Source organism: Ursus maritimus (assembly GCF_017311325.1).
Source record: "Ursus maritimus isolate PB19 chromosome X unlocalized genomic scaffold, ASM1731132v1 scaffold_X1, whole genome shotgun sequence".
In the NCBI taxonomy this organism is placed as follows: domain Eukaryota; kingdom Metazoa; phylum Chordata; class Mammalia; order Carnivora; family Ursidae; genus Ursus; species Ursus maritimus.
In genome coordinates, this window is record NW_024423319.1 from 41,343,609 (window position 1) to 41,364,202 (window position 20,594).

At 37.0% G+C, this 20,594-nt stretch overlaps 1 protein-coding gene across 2 annotated transcripts in view; it reads right to left on the bottom strand.

The window, feature by feature from the left end:
* Positions 1–7,785: 7,785 nt before the first annotated feature.
* RADX (RPA1 related single stranded DNA binding protein, X-linked) overlaps positions 7,786–20,594 on the bottom strand; it is a 73,160-nt gene continuing 60,351 nt past the window's right edge. For both annotated transcript variants that reach the window (XM_040644765.1, XM_040644710.1), the window contains 2 exons: positions 14,344–14,511; positions 7,786–7,916 (listed from right to left, as the gene is read on the bottom strand). In XM_040644765.1, the coding sequence (XP_040500699.1) occupies positions 7,786–7,916; positions 14,344–14,511 (299 nt within the window). The remainder of the gene's footprint in view (positions 7,917–14,343; positions 14,512–20,594) is intronic.

The following is a 20,594-nucleotide window of genomic DNA, read 5'->3' on the forward strand; positions in this document are numbered from 1 at the left end:
AAGAAAGCTGTCAGATTGAAAAGGGAAGTGTTACATTGCCGAAACTATTAGTTTGCTGATTGTGGATAGACATCTCTGATAAATGCAACATCAGCATGCAACATGCAAATAATTAGTCAAGTCCTAGAAATGTGATTTTGCTTTTCCTACCAGGTATTAAATTGCTTCTCAACAAAAAATTTCTCATGAAATAGTTTAAAAACAGATTAGCGACAAATTAGCTAAATCCGTTAGAAGTTAAGTTTTGTTCATCATAACCTAATAATTTCAAATCTTCGCATTATATTTTTTTGCAGAAGTTAAATCATTACAGGCCTTAAAAATGACAACTTTTCTGTAACACTTTGTGGCAGTGCTGGTGTATTAAAGATTATTTCACTAAACTATTTAAAATTGCTCTGAAGGTTGAAGTGCATGACTTTATATGGTAACCAACATTATATATCTTGTGCATAGGTGCATTTATGTTTCTTTTTGTGACTTTCAGAGAGAGAGAGAGTTGTAACTTACAAAGCTAATCTTAGATTGTTTTTAAAACTTTGCAGTTAAGTGAAATTAGTCCCAGAACAATAAGCACCTGCCAGTGCAATTTTTCTGTTAACTCTTAAGGTAATTTGCTGGGGTGTGAGTGGTCTAGTGCTTATTCAGTGTTTCTGAAGATTTTTTAAAAAGATTTTATTTATTTGAGAGAGAGAGAGAAAGAGAGAGAGAGAGAGAGCATGAGTGGGAGGGAAGGGTAGAAGGAGAGGGAGAAGCGGACTCCCTGCTGCGCAGGGAGCCTGACGTGGGGCTCGATCACAGGACCCTGAGATCATGACCTGAGGTGAAGGCAGATGCTTAACTGGCTGAGCCAGCCAGGTGCCTCAGTCTTGTATTTTCTTTTAATTAACTTTTAATTAGCATCTAGGTGCCAACATTTGCAGCAACATGGATGGGACTGGAGGGGATTATGCTAAGTAAAATAAGTGAAGCAGAGAAAGACAATTATCATATGGTTTCACTCATTTATGGAACATAAGAAATAGCAGGAAGATTGGTAGGAGAAGGAAGGGAAGAATGAAGGGGGGGAATGAACCATGAGAGACTATGGACTCTGGGAAACAAACTGAGGGCTTCAGAAGGGAGGGGGGGGAATGGGATAGGCTGGTGATGGATAGTAAGGAGGGCATATATTGCATGGTGCACTGGGTGTTATACGCAAATAATGAATCATGGAACATTACATCAAGAACTAAGGATATACTGTATGGTGACTAAAATAATGTAATAAAAAAAATATTATTAAAAAAACCCCAAACAACCAAAAAAACCATCTAAGTGCCCGTAAAGTTTTCTTTGTGGAACATCTACATTACACTCACTTGGAATTTTATTAAAAATGAAGATTTCTGGGTCCCACCCCTAATCATCCTGAATCAGAATCTGAGGGAAATATCTAGGAACTCACATTTTAAATAAGCTCTCCAGATAATTCTTATGCACTTTACAATTTAAGAACTTGAGATCATAAACTTGTATATGATGAAAACACTACAGGATCTAGCTGTAGTTTTGACAGATTTTCTGCCGTCATTTTATTTCACCCTCATTGTGCTTCAGCTTCCAATCTGTATTTGCATTATCTATATAGTGTATGTCTACATATTGTACAATCTCTAGTTGTATGTTTATGTGTACTTTAGGTGGTAGTCTGAACATTTTTGAAGTATATTGCAAACCCAAATTTGGCACAAGTGCTGATTCTGCAACAACTACTATGACATCCTCAGCAAAATAGAAACCACTCTAGGACTTTTTCTTCATTTACGCAATAAAAAAGGTTGGATTAGAATTTATTTATCCTTAAGGTCTTTTCTGGATCTGATATGCTAGAACTCTGAAAATAAAAGTTGTTTAGAAACTACCAATTTTTAAAAAGATTTTATTTATTTATTTGAGAGAGAGAGAGCACGCATACAAGTGGGAGGTGCAGAGGGAGAAGAGAATCTCAAACAGACTGCCCTCTGAGCGTGGAGCTCAACATGGGGCTTGATCTCATGGCCCTGAGATCATGACCTGAGCCAAATTCAAGAGTTGGATGTTCGACTGAGCCACCCAGGTGTCCCTAGAAACAATCAATTTTTAATTTTTCCTTCCTTTCAGCACAATGCATGATGAAACTGCACTGAGAGTAGCTGTAACTGTAGCACCTAAAGCAGAGGTAAGTTCAAAGTATTAGATAAAGCCTGAGCTTTATTAAAACCGACAAGTGCTTTAAACGGTACCATATAACAATGGTTTTCAAACTTGTCTGCACATTAGAATCACCTGGGGAGCTGTTAACCACCTTGATGCCCAGGCTACACCCCAACCAGAAACTTGGGGGTGACACCTAGTAATTTTAAAACTTGCCAGGTAATGCCAATAGGAAGCCAAGTTTGAGAACCACTGCTATACAGTGTTGTTCAAACATTTAATATTCCTGGACTTTTTCGATTACTTGTATCTTAATATTAAGTACCTTAATAAATATTAAATATCTTAGCAAATGTACATACTTAATATTAATAAAGGCATTGGGAAGGGAATTATTCATCTCTTAGGCAAGGAATACTTCAAATTTCTCCATATGATTGAACAACAGTTATGGCAAACCAGCCACTGAAAGATGAGGAAGCACACAGCTGCGTTTCTAATAGGATACAGGTAACCCTTGATTATTCATAGCAAACTTTCAGTTCTGGGTGGGGTGACTCTAACTTGGTGTATGTTCAAAAGGAATAAAAATTAATTTTAATATTAGCCCAAGCTGAATAAAAGAAATAACTGAGATCTGATATTACAAAATCACTTGATGTCCAAAGTCAAATATGCCTAGGACCATATGACAGCAAGGATACATAAAAGTTATCTACATTTTACTTGGTAACTAAGAAACTACCTTTGTGATTTTGAGGGGGGAGGGGAAGAATTTTGTGAGTGTTAAAATTTTTTTCCTTCGGTGAGAATTTCTTAAGAACTGGACCATTAGAATTGGACAAGACACCTGAATCTATATTTTAATGTTATCTCTGAAATTTATATGGACTATATCTGCTCCCAATCTCATTTGTCATCTAGCTGGTCCCCTTGCTTTCACTTCTGCCCCCTGCATTAGTAGTATACAGGTTGGACTGCTGGCCAGAGACCCAAAATAGTGGTGACATAAACAAGATAGTTTATTCTTACATGTAACAGCCAAACATGTAAGAAATACAAAGCTGGTATGGCAGTCCCACAGTATCAGGGATCTAGGCTCCTACTAGCTGGTTGGGTTGACATCCCTAGAATGTTGTTCTTCCTCTGCAAGATACAAGATGTCTCACCAACATGCTCACATTTTAGCTAGTAGGAAGGGGAGAAAAGGGAAAGAGAGCATTCTCTTACGACCTTTGAGGAACTGGTTCAGTAATTGTACAGATCACTTATGCTCACTTCTGAACTTAGAGCTTAGTCACCAGGCCATATCTAGCAACAAAGGAACCAGGGGAAAGTATTCTTTATTGTAGGTAGCTATGTGCCCAGCTAAAAATTGACAGATCTACTACTATAGAAGAGAATAGTTATTACGGTCCAACTAACAGTCTCTGGCAACCTCTTTATATCCATTCTCCCTCCAGGAGACAGTGACCATTCTAAAACATAAATTGAATCATGGTACATATTGGCCACAAACTGTATAATGGCTTCCCAGTGCTCTGAAGATACAAACTAAAATCCTTACTATGTCCTACAAGGCTCTGCATAGCCTGCAAGAGCCTTGGTCTATTTGCTTGTCTCCTCTTGTATCCCACTTTCTGCACTCCAGCCATATCAGTTCTCATTCAAGTCCCCAAACACACATTCACTTTCTCAGGAAAAACTTTCCCAGTGCCCCCCACCCCAACCTGGCTTCCTTTGTCAAAAAGCTCTAATATAAAGCACATATCTTCCCTTTGCGGCACTTAGCTCGCTTATTTGTACAATTATTTGAATGTCTCCTCCACAACACTGTAAGCTCTGAGAGTAGGGGCCGTGTGTTTTTGCTTGTATTGTGTTGTGTTCCTAGTGCTAACCCAGTGCTTGCCACAGAGTAAGCATTCAAATGCTTGGATATATGTTGCAAAAGTTTGGCTTATTATTTTATGAGCCCCAGGGTTTGGGTTATCTCACAGTGATCTGATACACTATGTGAAATTTTACTCTTATTCAAACATTTTACTTTGTGTGCAAATTAGAGCTTAAAGAAACAGACTTTGGAGTTATAAGCCTAACTTTCTAATTTAATTGCTTTGACAATTTTACATTAAATCATTTAGTCTTTTTCTGTTTTGTTCCCTGTCTATAAAATAGATATTAAAACATTCTTGGGGGCAACTTCTAGATCCTAAGCTACTAGGAGTCAGATGCAATCATCTCAGAATAGGATCAGAGGTACTCAAAATTCTTTAAAAAGTGTTGCTTGATTTTCAATGAAGATGTGCATATCATTTAAAAAAGCTAAAATATTTCGGATTTCTGTTTTGAGAAAAAAAATATCATTGAAAAGGCAACAAATTAGGAAGAACGCTAGCAGTACAAACAACCACCACCACCACCACCCTGGGATGAAAAAATTTCAACTGTTTTCTGTTACAACGAGCCGCTATGATTGATAAATGGTCTAATCATATTAAAATGTTCTTCAAAGAAAATCACATCTTCATGAAACAAATTTTCAGTGTTCTAATAACTGTATTAATAGACCCAAAGAATCATAGAACTGGATGGGATCATTATTTTGCAAATTTTACAAATAAGGAAACTAAATACTAGAAGTTTAAGTGGCTTTCCATAAAATTTCTCAGGCATTTAGGGACAGAGGCATGGCTAGCTTTAAATTGTTTTTTTCAAAATCTATGTTTTATTTCTTTAGTGTAAAGGAAAACAAAAACTTAGGGATAGAAGTGGTGTCAACATAATAATGTAAGAATGAAGATAACATAATGAGTGGTATGACGTGGACCAAGAGATGAGTTTATATGTAATGTTTCTATTTTGGACAATAGACACAAATATAATATGACTTGACTTGAAGATAAATAAAATAAATAAAATTAAAAAAATAAAATAATCAGGACTGAATAATAACATATTTCACTTCCCATCAGTATACCTGTAAATTCTCGGGTAACAATGCTTAAGAAAGAAAAAAAGAAAGAAAAGGAAATGTACCTGAAAAGCAAACCAGTGAAACAGCAACCAGTATAAATCATAGAAATGACTTTAGAATAAGAGAATTGGTTATAATGGACGTCCATATTGGCAGAGGGTATATAGCTAAAAATATCAAATATTATTACTGTCATCAAATAAGGGTGACACTAATTTCTTAAAAGTCCTTTTCTTAATATGAATAAAATGAATGCATAAAGAAATAAAAATAGCAGAGAGAACAGGTACTCAGCAGAGAGAACAGGTACTCAGATTCTTTCTTTAATAGCTTACCAAAGGGATTTCAATGTGTATATCTCTCCATCTAAAGGGAGAGACTGTGGTTCTCCAGTAGATTATATAATATTAATAATATTTCATAATTTACTAACTGATTCCTTAATTTGAAGGTGACATCACAGTAATATATTTGTGTGGCTTTGGAATTAATGAACACATATTGTCACTTATAGGTAAGTTCTTCCAATGGTAGTTTGGTATTTTTCTTAGGAAATGCTACCGTAGCTATCCCATTTTACAACAACCAAAAATGTGGACACAGACGTGTAACTCCAAATTTAGATAGAAATGCTTCTAGAATATAAAATAAATTGCCAGGGAAGTTGTTTTTAAAGATCCTAAATTTTCAAAAATTGTTCATATTTCTCATTCAATATAAGAACAGAAATTATACCTGTTAAAGTGTGTAGCTTTGAGATCTCAGCCTGAAGTTTTTTTTTTTTATTATGATACGTTAGTCACCATACAGTACATCATTAGCTTTTGATGTAGTGTTCCATGATTCATTGTTTGTGTATAACACCCAGTGCTCCATGCAATACATGCCCTCCTTAGCACCCTTCTCCAGTCTAGCCCATCCCCTCTCCCTCCCCTCTAAAACCCTCAGTTTGTTTCCTGGAGTCCATAGTCTCTCATGGTTCATCTCCCCATCTGTTCCCCCTCCTTCATTTTCCCCTTCCTTCTCCTAATGATCTCCCTGCTATTCCTTATGTTCCATAAATGAGTGAAACCATATGATAATTGTCTTTCTCTGCTTGACTTATTTCACTTAACATAACCCCCTCTAATCCATGTTAATGCAAATGTTGGGTAATCATTCTTTCTGATGGCTGAGTAATATTCCATTGTCTATACGGACCACATCTTCTTTATCCATTTGTCTGTTGAAGGGCTCAGCCTGAGGTTTTTAGTCAATAGCCATGTAAGTATTAGTTTTCCCTTCTCCAACATTTACATGTCAGTAAAATTGAACTGCCTTTTGAAGTTTATAATAGTTTAATACAGAAACCCAGATTCCATTTGATAAACAAGTCTTCAACCCATATGGAAGAATCATACTGGTTCATTTAGCAAGTATATGTAGGTCTATTACAGGCCAAAAAATACGGAGGAGGGACATCAAATACATTAAAAATGAGACAAGAGACCAAAAAAATTATTGTGTTTTAACTTTAATAATACACTCGAAATTTTAACACAAGGATTCACTATTTTAATTAACACTTAAACACAATTATAAGGAAGAAAATGCTGAATGCACTTATGAATAAAGTACAGCATCTGTCTTTAGATTCACGAGCTGCCCAAAACATTTAAAATCTATAGCATATGAAGTCACGGAACCATAGGGCTAGAAGAAAACCCCACACGGTAATTCTTAACTGGGTTCAGATTGATCGTGACACTGAATACTTTTTAACTCATGTGACGGTCATTTTGGTCATCTAATCACACAGATGTCAACCACAGGGCTTTGCAAATGTGGAATGGTGATTCACAGTTAAAATGAAGTATAATAGATAACCAGAATAGAATCCCCTTAGTCACTGTTTTAATATTTTCAATTTGCACACTTAAAATGTTAATACGAGATAAAATTTCACTATTTAAATTCACATTACAGGTACCAAAACTACAAAGGAATACAGCAAAAATAGAGACCTACTGTAGTCTCTGGCTTTTAAGCTCACACACTGGTCAAAATATTCAGAAATTCAAAGGGTAAGAAGTCACAATAGAGAGTGGAAAGCCTTAAGACAATTTAACACACTCATTGTACAGCTGACCAAACTGAGGACCAAGGCAACTGGACCATAACAATCCATGTGTGTTTTTTGAAAGTGACAGTAACCACCATAGTCATGAGAAATGCAGGCTGACCACTTTAGGAGAATTTAATATTTAAGTTAGCAATTCAGAATTTCCCACTATGAGTGAATAAAAGTAGAAGGATGTTAAATATTCAAGAGAAGTTACTCTTATAAGTCAGGATGTCTTAGGCTGAGGCTTGAGAATAAAAGCACTTCACAAATAGAATAGTGACCACAAATTATTACAAGTCAAGATAATAGTTATACAGAAGGTAAATTTTCTTGATACACAAAAATTGTTTTGATGAACTTTTCAGTAGGTGCGTTAGCTTCAAACACAAGAGGAACATAAAACCACTTAGTAACTTTAGAGCTTATGTAATATTCTTGTCGAAAAACAGTTGCTGAAATTACCAACAAAATGACAGAATATCTTTAAAGCAGTGCCCTCCTTATAACCTGTAATCATTTCACTTGCCAATTTTTAAGAATCATTAGTTGGACTGTAAATCCTGTGCAGGTAGACTTCTACTTTATCGTTACCCAAATTACAGATATCCAAGATACCGACGATGTGCGCTTTATCCAGTTTACTTGCGGCTTTTATAATATCACCTAAAAGTAAAAAGCAGATGGTAAGTATTGTAAACTAGTTAAATATTTACTTGGATTTAGTATCACATAAGCTGATTTTTTTCTTATAACATTAAGAATGTCCCTCATCTTCTCCCTCTTTCCTCCAATTTATCACACATTCATCAAAGTTACATTATTATAAATTACAAAGTTAATTTCTGCACATAACAATGAGTATATCATACAGACGCTACTACTAATGTCAAGATACGGGTTGGTATTCCAAAGCCATATTTAGTTATTTTTAGGTTTTAAATATTCTTGGTGGAGTAAAGTAAGTCTATATATTTTCAAGGTTATTTATATGGTACCAAGTAAACAACTTATTGTTTACACTCCAAGGGAGTACAAAAATCATTTTTTCTATTTTGAAATTTAATTATCTTTATGAAACTTACAAGACAAAGCCAAATACATACGTGTAACTGAAGTTTTTCCAAGTGTATTTCCTTTGAAATAGCTTTTTTTTTTAAGATTTTATTTATTTATTTGACAGAGATAGAGACAGCCAGCGAGAGAGGGAACACAAGCAGGGGGAGTGGGAGAGGAAGAAGCAGGCTCATAGCGGAGGAGCCTGATGTGGGGCTCGATCCCATAATGCTGGGATCACGCCCTGAGCCGAAGGCAGACGCTTAACCGCTGAGCCACCCAGGCGCCCCTCCTTTGAAATAGCTTTATTAACTAACACTTAGCTTTGGATACTCTCAAGAAGCTTTCTCAAAAATGGATCAGGTGAGGGACACTGCTGTATATGGCGGAGCAGGCAAGTCCAGGGCTGTGTCCCTCCACTAAAACAACTTACAGGCTGACAAACACTCTCAGATCAACTTCTGCAGAACTCTGGAATCCACACAAAAACTTAAAACAATCAGGGGAAAGATTAATAGAGGAAGAGCTGCTGCACTGTGGTAAGAATGTGCTGTGGTGTTTTAAAGTGCCCATCTATTACGTGAATCAGCAGCAGCCATGAAGACGGCAGCTTGCACTCCTGGGGTAGGTTGCTAGCACCAGATGGTGGGATGCAGAACTTACTCTCAAAGACGTGGTTGTGAGTTTGGACCTGTTAGGCAGCTGCCTTAAGGGCAGATGCAAGAGCCTGCTTTCGTTTCACCTGATTTGGGGCATTCCCACGACTGGGGTAGCTTCCTCAATGGCTTTTGTTGAAAGCATATGAAGGCAAAAACATTAGCCAAAGCAGCTGGGGCAAAGCATAAAGTTGGGACAAGCAATAGACAGATCAAAAAGCCTGAGGAGGAAGGGGGTAGGAAGAGACACATGTGGAGGGATAAGGGCTTTTTAAGAGCTCCTGTGTACACTAGGGCATCAAGAAAACTACACGTATGCCCAGTGCTAGATGCATGCTCAGAAAAAGGCCTGAGAAAAACTTCAATTGTTCACCTCTGGCTGACCATCAGGTTCTGCAGAGCAGGAAGGAACGTTAAGTCAGGGCTGTAAACAGCCTGGTAAGCACAGAACACAGATTCAACCGCAAAAACTGGAGATCATTTTTTGTCCTTGTTTTCCTTTTCTCTCCTCCAGGTGTTTAAAGAAACTCTTCCAAAGCACTAACTGACCACTAGGAAGCTAACCGATCACAGACTTCAGTGGTTACACATGACAAAGACTTCATTTTAAGTATAAGAAAATGAAAACATTTAGAGGCTAAGTAACTTACACGAAGTCCCATAGTGATTCTAAGACACACAGTCTGGCTTCAAGGCATGTGCTCTTAACTTTTGTATGCTAGGGCTACATCTCTGTAAAACTGTACCCCAAAGCCAGTGGTGGATCCAGGTTTTGTGGGCCTGAAGGACATACTATTTAGATGCCCCTTTTATACATAGAGTACTGAAGCAAGTGAGGGCTTCTCAAGCTTAGTCTTTGTTAGCTTCACAATTAAAGCCACCTCTGCTAGACATGTCACAAAATCTGATGAATGACTTACAGCTGTGCAAATTCACTAATGCACAATGAATATAATAATGACAAATCTAGAAAATAACTATATAACTTTCTTCTTTGAATGGGATGGACTTTGACCTAATGCTTTGGAAAGATTTTGAGACCTCTAGCTTTGATGCTAACAGCAACAACCCAAACCTTAATAATTCTAATTGTTATCATATATTGACTTTTACAAATAATGACTTACAGAATGTCTGCAACAAAACTATAAGTAAATCTACTGTTTGGGTGATTGACTGCCTACTTGTGTCAATGCATTGAGCAAATGATGACCTCTTAATCTGCTCATCTGGTACTACATCAGAGAATATTGTGAGGATTAAATACTCAGGATATAGAGCACTTAGATTGGTGGCTGACACATAGCAAGAGCGCAGTTTATCAGCAACAATCATTTTCTACTTAAGAAAACCTATTTGACAAGGCAGGAAACAACAAATGTTGGAGAGGACGTGGAGAAAGGGGATCCTTCCTACGTTGTTGGTGGGAATGCAAGTTGGTACAGCTACTCTGGAAAACAGTGTGGAGGTCCCTTCAAAAGTTAAAAATTGAGCTAGCCTATGATCCAGCCATTGCACTACTGGGTATCTACCCCAAAGATACAGATGTAGTGAAGAGAAGGGCCACATGCACCCCAATGTTCATAGCAGCATTGTCCACAATAGCTAAATTGTGGAGGGAACCGAGATGCCCTTCAACAGATGACTGGATTAAGAAGTTGTGGTCCATATATACAATGGAATATTACTCAGCTATCAGAAAGAACGAGTTCTCAACATTTGCTGCAACATGGACAGCACTGGACGAGATAATGCTAAGTGAAATAAGTCAAGCAGAGAAAGACAATTATCATATGGTTTCAGTCATTTGTGGGACATAGGAATAGCAGATCGGTAGGAGAAGGAAGGGAAGAATGAAAGGGGGGTAAACAGAAGGGGGAATGAACCATGAGAGACTATGGACTCTGGGAAACAAACAGTGTTTAGAGGGGAAGGGGGTGGGAGATTTGGATAGGCTGGTGATGGGTATTAAGGAAGGCACGTATTGCATGGTGCACTGGGTGTTATACGCAACTAATGAATCATCGAACTTAACATCAGAAACCAGGGATGTACTGTATGGTGACTAACATAATATAATAAAAAAATTAAACAAACAAACAAAATGTTAAAAAATAAAGAAAAAAAACCTAGTATGAAATTTAGATATTATTATTTACATCACATAGGGATTCTCTTAAAAGGACTATAGATTTTTACCTAGAAAATGAGCTTCTCTACATTTCACTTTAAATTGTTAGAATTGTGTACAAAAACTGTACTTTTTAAGAAATGTCACAGATGCACATGGTGAGTGTGACAAAGGCAATGCTATATAGAAGATAAAGCGTCCTGGCATCTCTTGTAGCTAGGTTGGGATCATGTAAGTAAGTTCTGGCAAATGAGAATGTGAATAGAAATGATGTGTCACTTCCAGGCTAACAATTAAAAGCCAGTGTCTCCTTCATCTCTTCCTTCCTCTGCTTAGACAGCCCTAGAAGCCACTTGTTCCTGCTGAAGCTGCAAGAAGATGGAAGCAGACTGCATTCCTGAATTACCACTGAGAGGAAAGCTAATAACTATTGCATCAGATTTAACTTGAGCAAGAAATAAACATTTATTATGTTAAAGTCACTGAGACTTTGAAGTGGCTTTGTAAGTGCTTCACCATCTAACCTATGTTGTAACACAGTGCGGTATTCCTGCCTGCAAAATCATACAGGAAACTCTGATTACCTAGAGAATAATAAAATAAAAATAATAAAATTGTTTTCTTACATGTGTTAAAACTCTTCTATAACAAGTTATGCTTCTGAAGTGTTTATCAATGGAGATGTTAACTCAATGTGTTCAAAGAGGAGGAAGGGGTGTGTGTGTGTGTGTGTATGTGTGTGTAAGTCCCTGTAGTTCATAAAGATGATATCAATTAGGACATCTATATACTAACATGAAAACTATTCAAGATACATTATCAAGAGGAAAAAGGTGGTTATGGAACTATGTTTACTATAATTCCACTTATGTGTATTACTTTAAGACTGTGTGTGTGTGTGAGATCAAGTGAGATTTATTCCCAGTTGCAAGGGTGGTTTAAATATTTGCAAATCAACCAATGTGAGAAATCACATCAATAAAAGAAAGGCTAAAAACCATATGATCATTTCACTAGACACAGATAAAGCATTTGATAAAGTACAACGTCCATGAATGATGAAAACCTTCTGCAAAGTAGCTCTAGAAGGAACATACCTCAACATAATAAATGCCATATATGAAAAACCCACAACTAACACCATCCTAAATGGGAAAAAACTGAGAGCTTTTCCCCTAAGGTCAGGATCACGATAAGGATGCCCACTCTCACCACTGTTATTCAACATAGTACTGGAACTCCTAGTCACAGCAATCAGACAACAAAAAGGAATGAAAAGCACCCAAATCAGTAAGGAAGAAGTAAAACATTCAGGATTTGCAGATGACATGACACTATATACAGAAAACCCTAAAGACTCCACCAAAAAACTGCTAGAACTAATAAAAAAATTCACTAAAGTCACAGGATACAAAATCAACATACAGAAATCTGTTGCATTTCTATACAGTAATAATGAAAACAGCAGAAAGAGAAATTAAGAAGACAACACCAACAAAACTGCAACCAAAATAATAAGATACCTAGGAATAAACCTCACCAAAGAGGTGAAAGCCCTGTACTCTGAAAACTCTAAAACACTGATGAAAGAAATTGAAGATGACATAAAGAAATGGAAAGACATTCCATTCTCACGGACTGGAAGAACAAATACTTTTAAAATGTCTGTACTACCCAAAACAATCTACAGATTTTATGCAATCCCTACCAAAATACCAACAACATTTTTCACAGAACTAGAACGATTTTAAAATTTATATGGAACTTCAAAAGATCCAGAATAGCTGAAGCAATCTTGAAAAAGCAGACCTAGAGGCATCACATCCTGGACTCCAAGTTATATTACAAAGTTATAGTGATCAAAACTGTATGGCACTGGCACAAAAACAGACACATAGATCAATGCAACAGAATAGAAAACCCAGAAATGAACCCACAACTATATGGTCAATTGATCTTCAACAAAGCAGGAAAAAATATCCAATGGGAAAAAGTCTCTTCAACAAATGGTTTGAAACATATTCTACTTGAAACAAATCACCTTGCTTTTGATTACCACATCACTTTTTGAGTGGTTCTTGCCCTTCATGTCTCAAATATTAACTGCTTTGGCAGTATGATACTAGGTTTTCTCAGGTGACCATTAGTGACTTCTGGAGAACAATTGGCATTAACAACTGAGAATTTTGCCTTGATATTTCATACCAATAATAACATACACACATAGCAGAAGAAATGTGATGGAAATAGATGCTGTATGCAGTAAGAAAATAAATACACAAATATTTAAACTATGTATTAGGGCACTAATTAAGAAATCTGGACTTTCTGGAAGTCTAAAGAGCTGCAATGTAAGAAGTAATACTGCAAAGTCAACTAACATATCACCTCTAAAATGAACTGTGGAAAAGATAAAAGACTCATAAAATCAGATATTCAAGCTCAGTTTGCAGTAACCATTACTGCCAAAAGTTACTTCATCATCAGGCACAGCTCATAAGACTTGTTTAAAAACAATATGCACTCAAGAGTTTCATCAGCTTCGAAAGACCCACCACAAAATCCCAAGATAATAAAGGCTGTCTTAAAAGCTCTTTTAAATGTAATATCCTTCTAAGCTCAATGAGAACGGCTAGAAACTTTATTACCTGCTCGGGAAATAAAGATGCAACAGGAAGTGGATAATTATAACTGGGTACATAATTTTACAGGAATATAGAAATAATTTAGAGCTCAGTAAATTATGTAGCAGCCTAAACAATTAGTTGGTTGAAGGGTTTCACTATTGGGATTACATGAACTCCTAGCAGTCCTCAAGGAATTTATTGCATAGCACTTGAATAACTAAACATATATAAAAGAAAACAACCATACTGTACTACGCCATGGAGGTCTTAAAATTTCAGGCAATTGTAAGGTGAAAGGACAGATCATCTCGCCTGAGTTAAAAGGAGAGAAGAGTCAAGTTGGCACTGCTCCATGTGCATATCACTTAAATCTAATGAATACTTGCATTTAGAAATGTATTATAAGAGAACATTCTTAATGTCTGTCTGGAATCAAAACCATTAATTTGTCCAGTTTATTTAAAAATATATTCTCATTTATAAGTCTTGGGGTACATTTACCAAGCAACCCTTTATATTGAGTGTTAAGTCTAGAACTGTTTATATAATCATATCTTAGGATTAGAAGCATTTACAATATTAATTTTATCTTCTGAGTTAAAAGAATATTGAGATTGTCTTACTTGCAAGTGCTCTTGGACTTGCCATTGAGTCATTTCCAGGTGTAGCCTGTGGATACACACAGCTGTAATTCATGCAGCTTAGTAATGAGTCAATTTGAGATGTTCGGAGATCTTCTGGAGAATACATGGGCAGGAATGCAACATCAATTGCGATCTCATGGTTCAGACCTGTATAGAAAGACCACACTTTGTTAAAAGTAGATTAGTACAGGAGGCTAATGAAGCCAGGTTTGCTGGTTTGATCCTGACACGTCCCAAATAGCTTCACACATGTAAATACATGGTTTCAAAGCTAGGAACTAAACCCTTTGATGGGTAAAACTTTATGAATACATGCATCTGGTTGAAAGAGGAGACACTTTAGCGCAGTCTGTCACCACTGCTGAAAATAACAATCCAAAATGTTTAACAAAAAACCCCACAAAAATAACACCCCCCCAAAAAAACACCCCAAAATGTTTTACCTACTGATAGAAGGTTTAAATTTTAATATCCAGAGGATGGCCTGGTCACATAAATGAAGACATGTAGAATATTTTCTTGGTCATTATGTCAGGGGCCATTACAGAATAGAATAATTCAGAGATGACTATTGGTTCCCTTATTGCTATTTGGACTTAAGGATGTATGACTCAAGCAAAGCCAGGGATGGTAGTAACAACGTCCCATCTGCCCTTAATTATACAACATAAACTTCATTTACTCACCATTAGGGCTATAAAAGGTTGCAGTAGAAAAGGGGCTATGGGGGAACAACCAAAGCACATCCTGACCTGTGACTGTCATCTCTTTGTATGGGTCAATGTCTAATAGGGTGGATATAAAAGACTTTTTAGGGGTGTTTGGGTGGCTCAGTCAGTTAAGCATCCAACTCTTGCCCTGTCTTAGGCTCTGCACTCAGCGGGGAGTCTGCTTGAGGATTCTTTCCCACTGCCCTCCCCCCTGCTTTTGCATGCTCTCTCACTAAAATAAGTAAATAAATCTTTTTAAAAAAAGACTTTTTAGAGGCAAGGCTTTGAGCTGGGTACAAAAGGATGAATAGCATTTTAATAAACAGAAGGTATTTCAGGTGGGGCAAGGAGTAGCCAAAATTATAGATCAGAGTAAGGAGACCATCTTGACTGGAGGAAGGGTAAACACACAGAGCACAGCTTGAAAGCCCTATGAATTCTACCCAGTCACCCAAAACAGAACCCTGGAGGTTACCCTTAACTCCTTCCTTTTGTTCTTCCCTGATATTTAGCCAGCACGTTTTATAGATTCTATGACCTTAATATCTCCTCTACTCATCACTATGGCAATTCTTAACTACTGTCCATGGGTCAATGATAGGTAAACAAACTCCTTCCTGTTAAGCTGCAAATGGATCCAGAAACACAAGTGCATTTTTTAAAAAGATTTTATTTATTTATTTGACAGAGAGAGTGAGAGAGCACAAGTGGAGAGAATGGCAGAGGGAGAAGGAGAAGCAGGCTCCCTACTGAGCAGGGAGCCCGATGCAGGGCTTGATCCCAGGCCACTGGGATCATGACCTGAGCCGAAGGCAGACCCTTAACCATCTGAGCCACCTGGGCATCCCTACTTTTTTTTTTGCTTTTTTGGGGGGGCAAATGACACTAAAATTCCACAGCTTTAATTTAACATACAACTAATGGCTACTTAAAGGTTTTAAGGATTACTGAAATTTGGTATTCATAAACTATAATAGTCATGATATCTAGAATTTACTGAGGATTTCAATTCTGTATAAGATGTATAACTATTCCATAACTCTAATCAATGTTGCAAAACTCATGTGGCAGTGCACATGCTGGTATCTTATTTCCTTGATTCTAAGACCAAATTTAACTCTAAAATATACCATCAACTTAATAACAGTTTTAATAAAAAGGAAACTCTCCATTAAATGTACACATTGATGCATCCGTAAGGTGCATTCCAACTTGCAAATGTAAAAAAAAAAAAAAAAAAGAAAGTATGCCTTAGAATTGAGAAAATATCAGAAGTTGGAAATCCTGATATTCTCAGGAAGGTAGTTTGATTATCAGTGTGTCATTGATACTATTATGAATTATTTTCTAAATTATAAAATACGGTGAGTTTAACTTCATCATTACTCATGAAATTTGTCATGAGTTCTTTGGTTAAAACTAGTGTTCCGGGTACAAATGTATAAGTAAACAGGCTTCAGAGCCACCATACTTGTTGTTTCTGTGCCTAGAATGTTCTTTCCTCAGATAACCAGATTGTTCCTTCACCCCCATCAGGATTCTGGTGAAATGTTGCTTTTTCAGGGAGACCTAACCCTAACCCTGACCACTCTATTAAAATATAATCCTTTCCGGGACGCTTGGGTAGCTCAGTCGGGTAAGCATCTGACTCCTGATTTCGGCTCAGGTCATGATCTCAGGGTTGTGAGATTGTGCCCCACATCAGGCCCTGCACTGGGTGTGGAGCCTGCTTAATATTCTCTCTCTTCCTCTGCCTCTGCCCCCCCTAAAAAAAAGATAAAATGTAATCCTTTCCTACTATCTTACTCTCCAACCCCTTTCTAGCATTTATCACCATCTCTTTAATTAGCAAGCTCTTTTATTTGTTGTGTTCACTCACGTAACCTCAGGACCTGGAACAGTGCTGGGCACACATTAGATGCTCAGTAAGTATTTGTTAATTCGAGCAAATGAATGTACGTTTGTGCATTTTTTACCTATAATTTTCAAATACTAGACTTTAAGACATTTGTGCATTAAGTATTCGAATATGAATTCATCTGTATTCCTGTTACCAAAGGAGATGAACACAAATATCCTTTCCACATGTGCATACATATGCACTTCAATGGTGACTTCCTGTTTGTGTGTTACTTCAGCAAGTAACTTACACCTTACTGTCTAGGTAAATGTGATCATACATCTGGACTATGTTCAAAATTACAGGAAAGTATAAAATCAAATAAGTAAGCTCATATTCTTTTGTAATGTGTATTATATGCAATTTATGTATCTTCTTCCTCAATTCTTTGTGATCACTGAATTTCTTTTCCAATAAAAAGTGTGAAAGTGTGTGTGCGTGTGTGCGTGCGTGCGTGTGCGTGCAGTGGAGGGGAGGCAATTTATAATCCCAGCACCTATTGCTTGCAATATGCCATATTTTACTTAATCTAAGATGCCCTTAAGAAAAATGCTACCAACTGAACAAGGGCATGACTTCAATTGTAAGATGCATACCGATTTCAAAGATTAAAATATGGGGGAAAAGGGTGTCTTTTGATGATGAAATCTGATAGTAGGTACTTCAGGTTTCAAGATTAAATTACAATTACTTTCGTTATGCAATGTAATAAGGGACAGAATTAAGGTGTGGCAACAGTAATCTAGCTCTGGAACCCATATAATCCGGTGTACTGCTCTACTGAGATACAAGAGTGGGGAGGCATCTCGGTTGAAGAGGAAATCCTGAGGATGTAGCCAGTGAGGGAACCAACAGTGAGAAAACTCAGTGCTACTCAGTTAATGGTTCAAATAGGCTTCAACAAGGAAGGAGGCATACCTTATGGGTAAAAATAATTGGCCCTGAGCCTGCAGGCCAGTACCAAGGAGGGGAGGAGTTATGTTGGCTTGCTTGGTTGCTTTAATAGAGGAAAAAAGACAGAATAAGACACTTCAAAATTACTGGGTCCTCCAGAGATCAGCAAGATACTGCAGAGGGATAATCATTCACTGGAAGATAGTATCAATGTAGGTGGACAAACTTCATGTTGGAAGAAATTTGAGTATCATATAGATTTATCTGCCAGGATTGGTTTAGCTAGTTTTATCTAAAAACAGAGGTCTAGAACAGGGGTCAGCAAACTATGACTTGGGGCGGTCAAATCTAGCTTGCACCTGGTTTTGTACAACACATGAGCTAAGAATGTTTTTTTTCATCTTAAGTAGTTGAAAAAAATCAGATGAATATTTTGTGATATGTGAAAATTATAAGCAACTCAAATTTCAGTGACTATAAATTAAGTTTTATCCAAACAGAGCCATGCACATTCATTTATATATTGTCTATGGCTGCTTTCACAACTAAAACAGCAGAACTAAGTAGTTGGGACAGATACTGTATGGTCTGCAAAGCCTCAAACATTTACTACTTGGCCCTTTACAGAACAAGTGTACCCCAATGTACTGAACATATAAAAGGTTATCTTTCTGTTTTAGGATTATATCTTTTAACAAATAGTACATTACTAAGAGATGTAATCATCTCTTTTGAATTCATTGCTCATGCCATGCTTACAATGGATTGGCCATTTGTCTGGTCTCATAATACAACTTAGGTTTAATGAATCATCGAGCTTTACATCGGAAACCGGGGATGTACTGTATGGTGACTAACATAATATAATAAAAAATCATTTAAAAAACAAAAAAACAAAAAACAACAACTTAGGTTTCATACTTTCACAAAAGGTATAATAAATTTACCACTTTCACGTCTGATATTCACCACTTATTTTAACCAAAATCTGAGAATATCTGGGGCACTAGGGTGGCTCAGTTGGTTAAGTGTCTGCCCTTGGCTGTGGTCATGATCCCAGGGTCCTGGGCTCGAGCCCTGCATTGGGCTCCCTGCTCTGCGGGGAGCCTGCTTCTCTCCCTCTCCCTTTGATCCCCACTCGTGCTTGCTCTCTCTAGTGATCTCTCTCTCTCTCTCTCAAATAAATAGATAAAATCTTAAAAAAAAAACCAATCTGAGAATATCTATACTTCAAGTCCTATTAAGAGAGTAGTATTTCTCAATCTTAATTCTATTCCTGCATACCTGACAAGCAGGACACATTCTTGTCAGTCATTGGCCCTGGTGTAGCAGTAAGTCTCCCTTAGGAAGGTAAGGGACATTGAATAGGCTGCTTCTCTGGAGTGTACCAGAATTTTAAGGAGTGTGGGAAGGTCTCCCTCAGATGATTTTGATAGGCTACCTCCTTCCTTCAAGGTTCTATAAGAATCGAATGGATCAGCACTAGGTGTTATATGTAAGTGATGAATTGCTGGATTCTACTCCTGAAACTAATATTACACTATATGTTAACTAAAATTTAAATAAAAACTTGATATATAAAAAAAGAATCAATGGATCAGTACCATTTATTTTAGTTCTCCAGATTTCGTTTATGTATTAAGTTAACCATTAGGGAGCTAAGTACTTGGATTTTGTGATACTTAAGTTGAAAATATACTCTTTTACAGAAATGTGTTACTAAGATTTGACTAATTATAAGTTTGATGGAAGAATCAATTATTTGAAGAGCAGTTCAATACCTTTAAAAAAGAAAACTGTAACTGAAAATATCAACCTACTGTTCTTCTGTCCTATTTACACAATAACTTTACATGGTAAAATCTGACTTGAATTTTAATAGAGGAAAAAATAATAGGCTTCCTATATATGAGTGTTTATTTTCTCTGTAATAGAAGACATGTTTAGAGACTCAGGAGACATGATTTCTAATCAAGGGCTGGGTTCTACCTAGCCAGGGTGTAGGACTAGATGATATCCAAACTTCTTTTAACTTTACAGTTAAATACCTCGTCAGGAAAAAAATCCCTTTCTTTCTTCCTGCCGGAAAGTTGACCAAAAATTACTGCCAAATGGTAACTTAGTTATTTGCAAGTACCTGGTAATATGTACTTTTTCTGTTTCCTTTTAAACGTTCTGTTTTTTTTTTTAAAGATTTTATTTATTTATTCGACAGAGATAGAGACAGCCAGCGAGAGAGGGAACACAAGCAGGGGGAGTGGGAGAGGAAGAAGCAGGCTCATAGCAGAGGAGCCTGATGCGGGGCTCGATCCCGGATCGCCGGGATCACGCCCTGAGCCGAAGGCAGACGCCCAACCGCTGTGCCACCCAGGCGCCCCAAACGTTCTGTTTTGTTTTATCCATCTGTGACTTATTTTTCACTTTTATCCCTGTAAACCACCTTAAGTCCTTGAAAGCAGGTAGGACATAAAACAGCATAATTCTAATGTGGACTAGAGCTGATTGGACAGAATGACACATTTGCCCTTTTCACGTTTGATTCTTGCTTTTTAAGTGATGTAAAGAGACCAAGTAATGTGGTCTAGTAAAAGGAAGCATTTGAAACAGGTCTGACATGTCTAACAGAGTCAGGGGAAATTCATACTTTTTATAGATTGTACACATACACACAATCACACGTATGTACATATGTGTGAGGAGGCAAAGAAAACGGAGTGGGAGAGAGT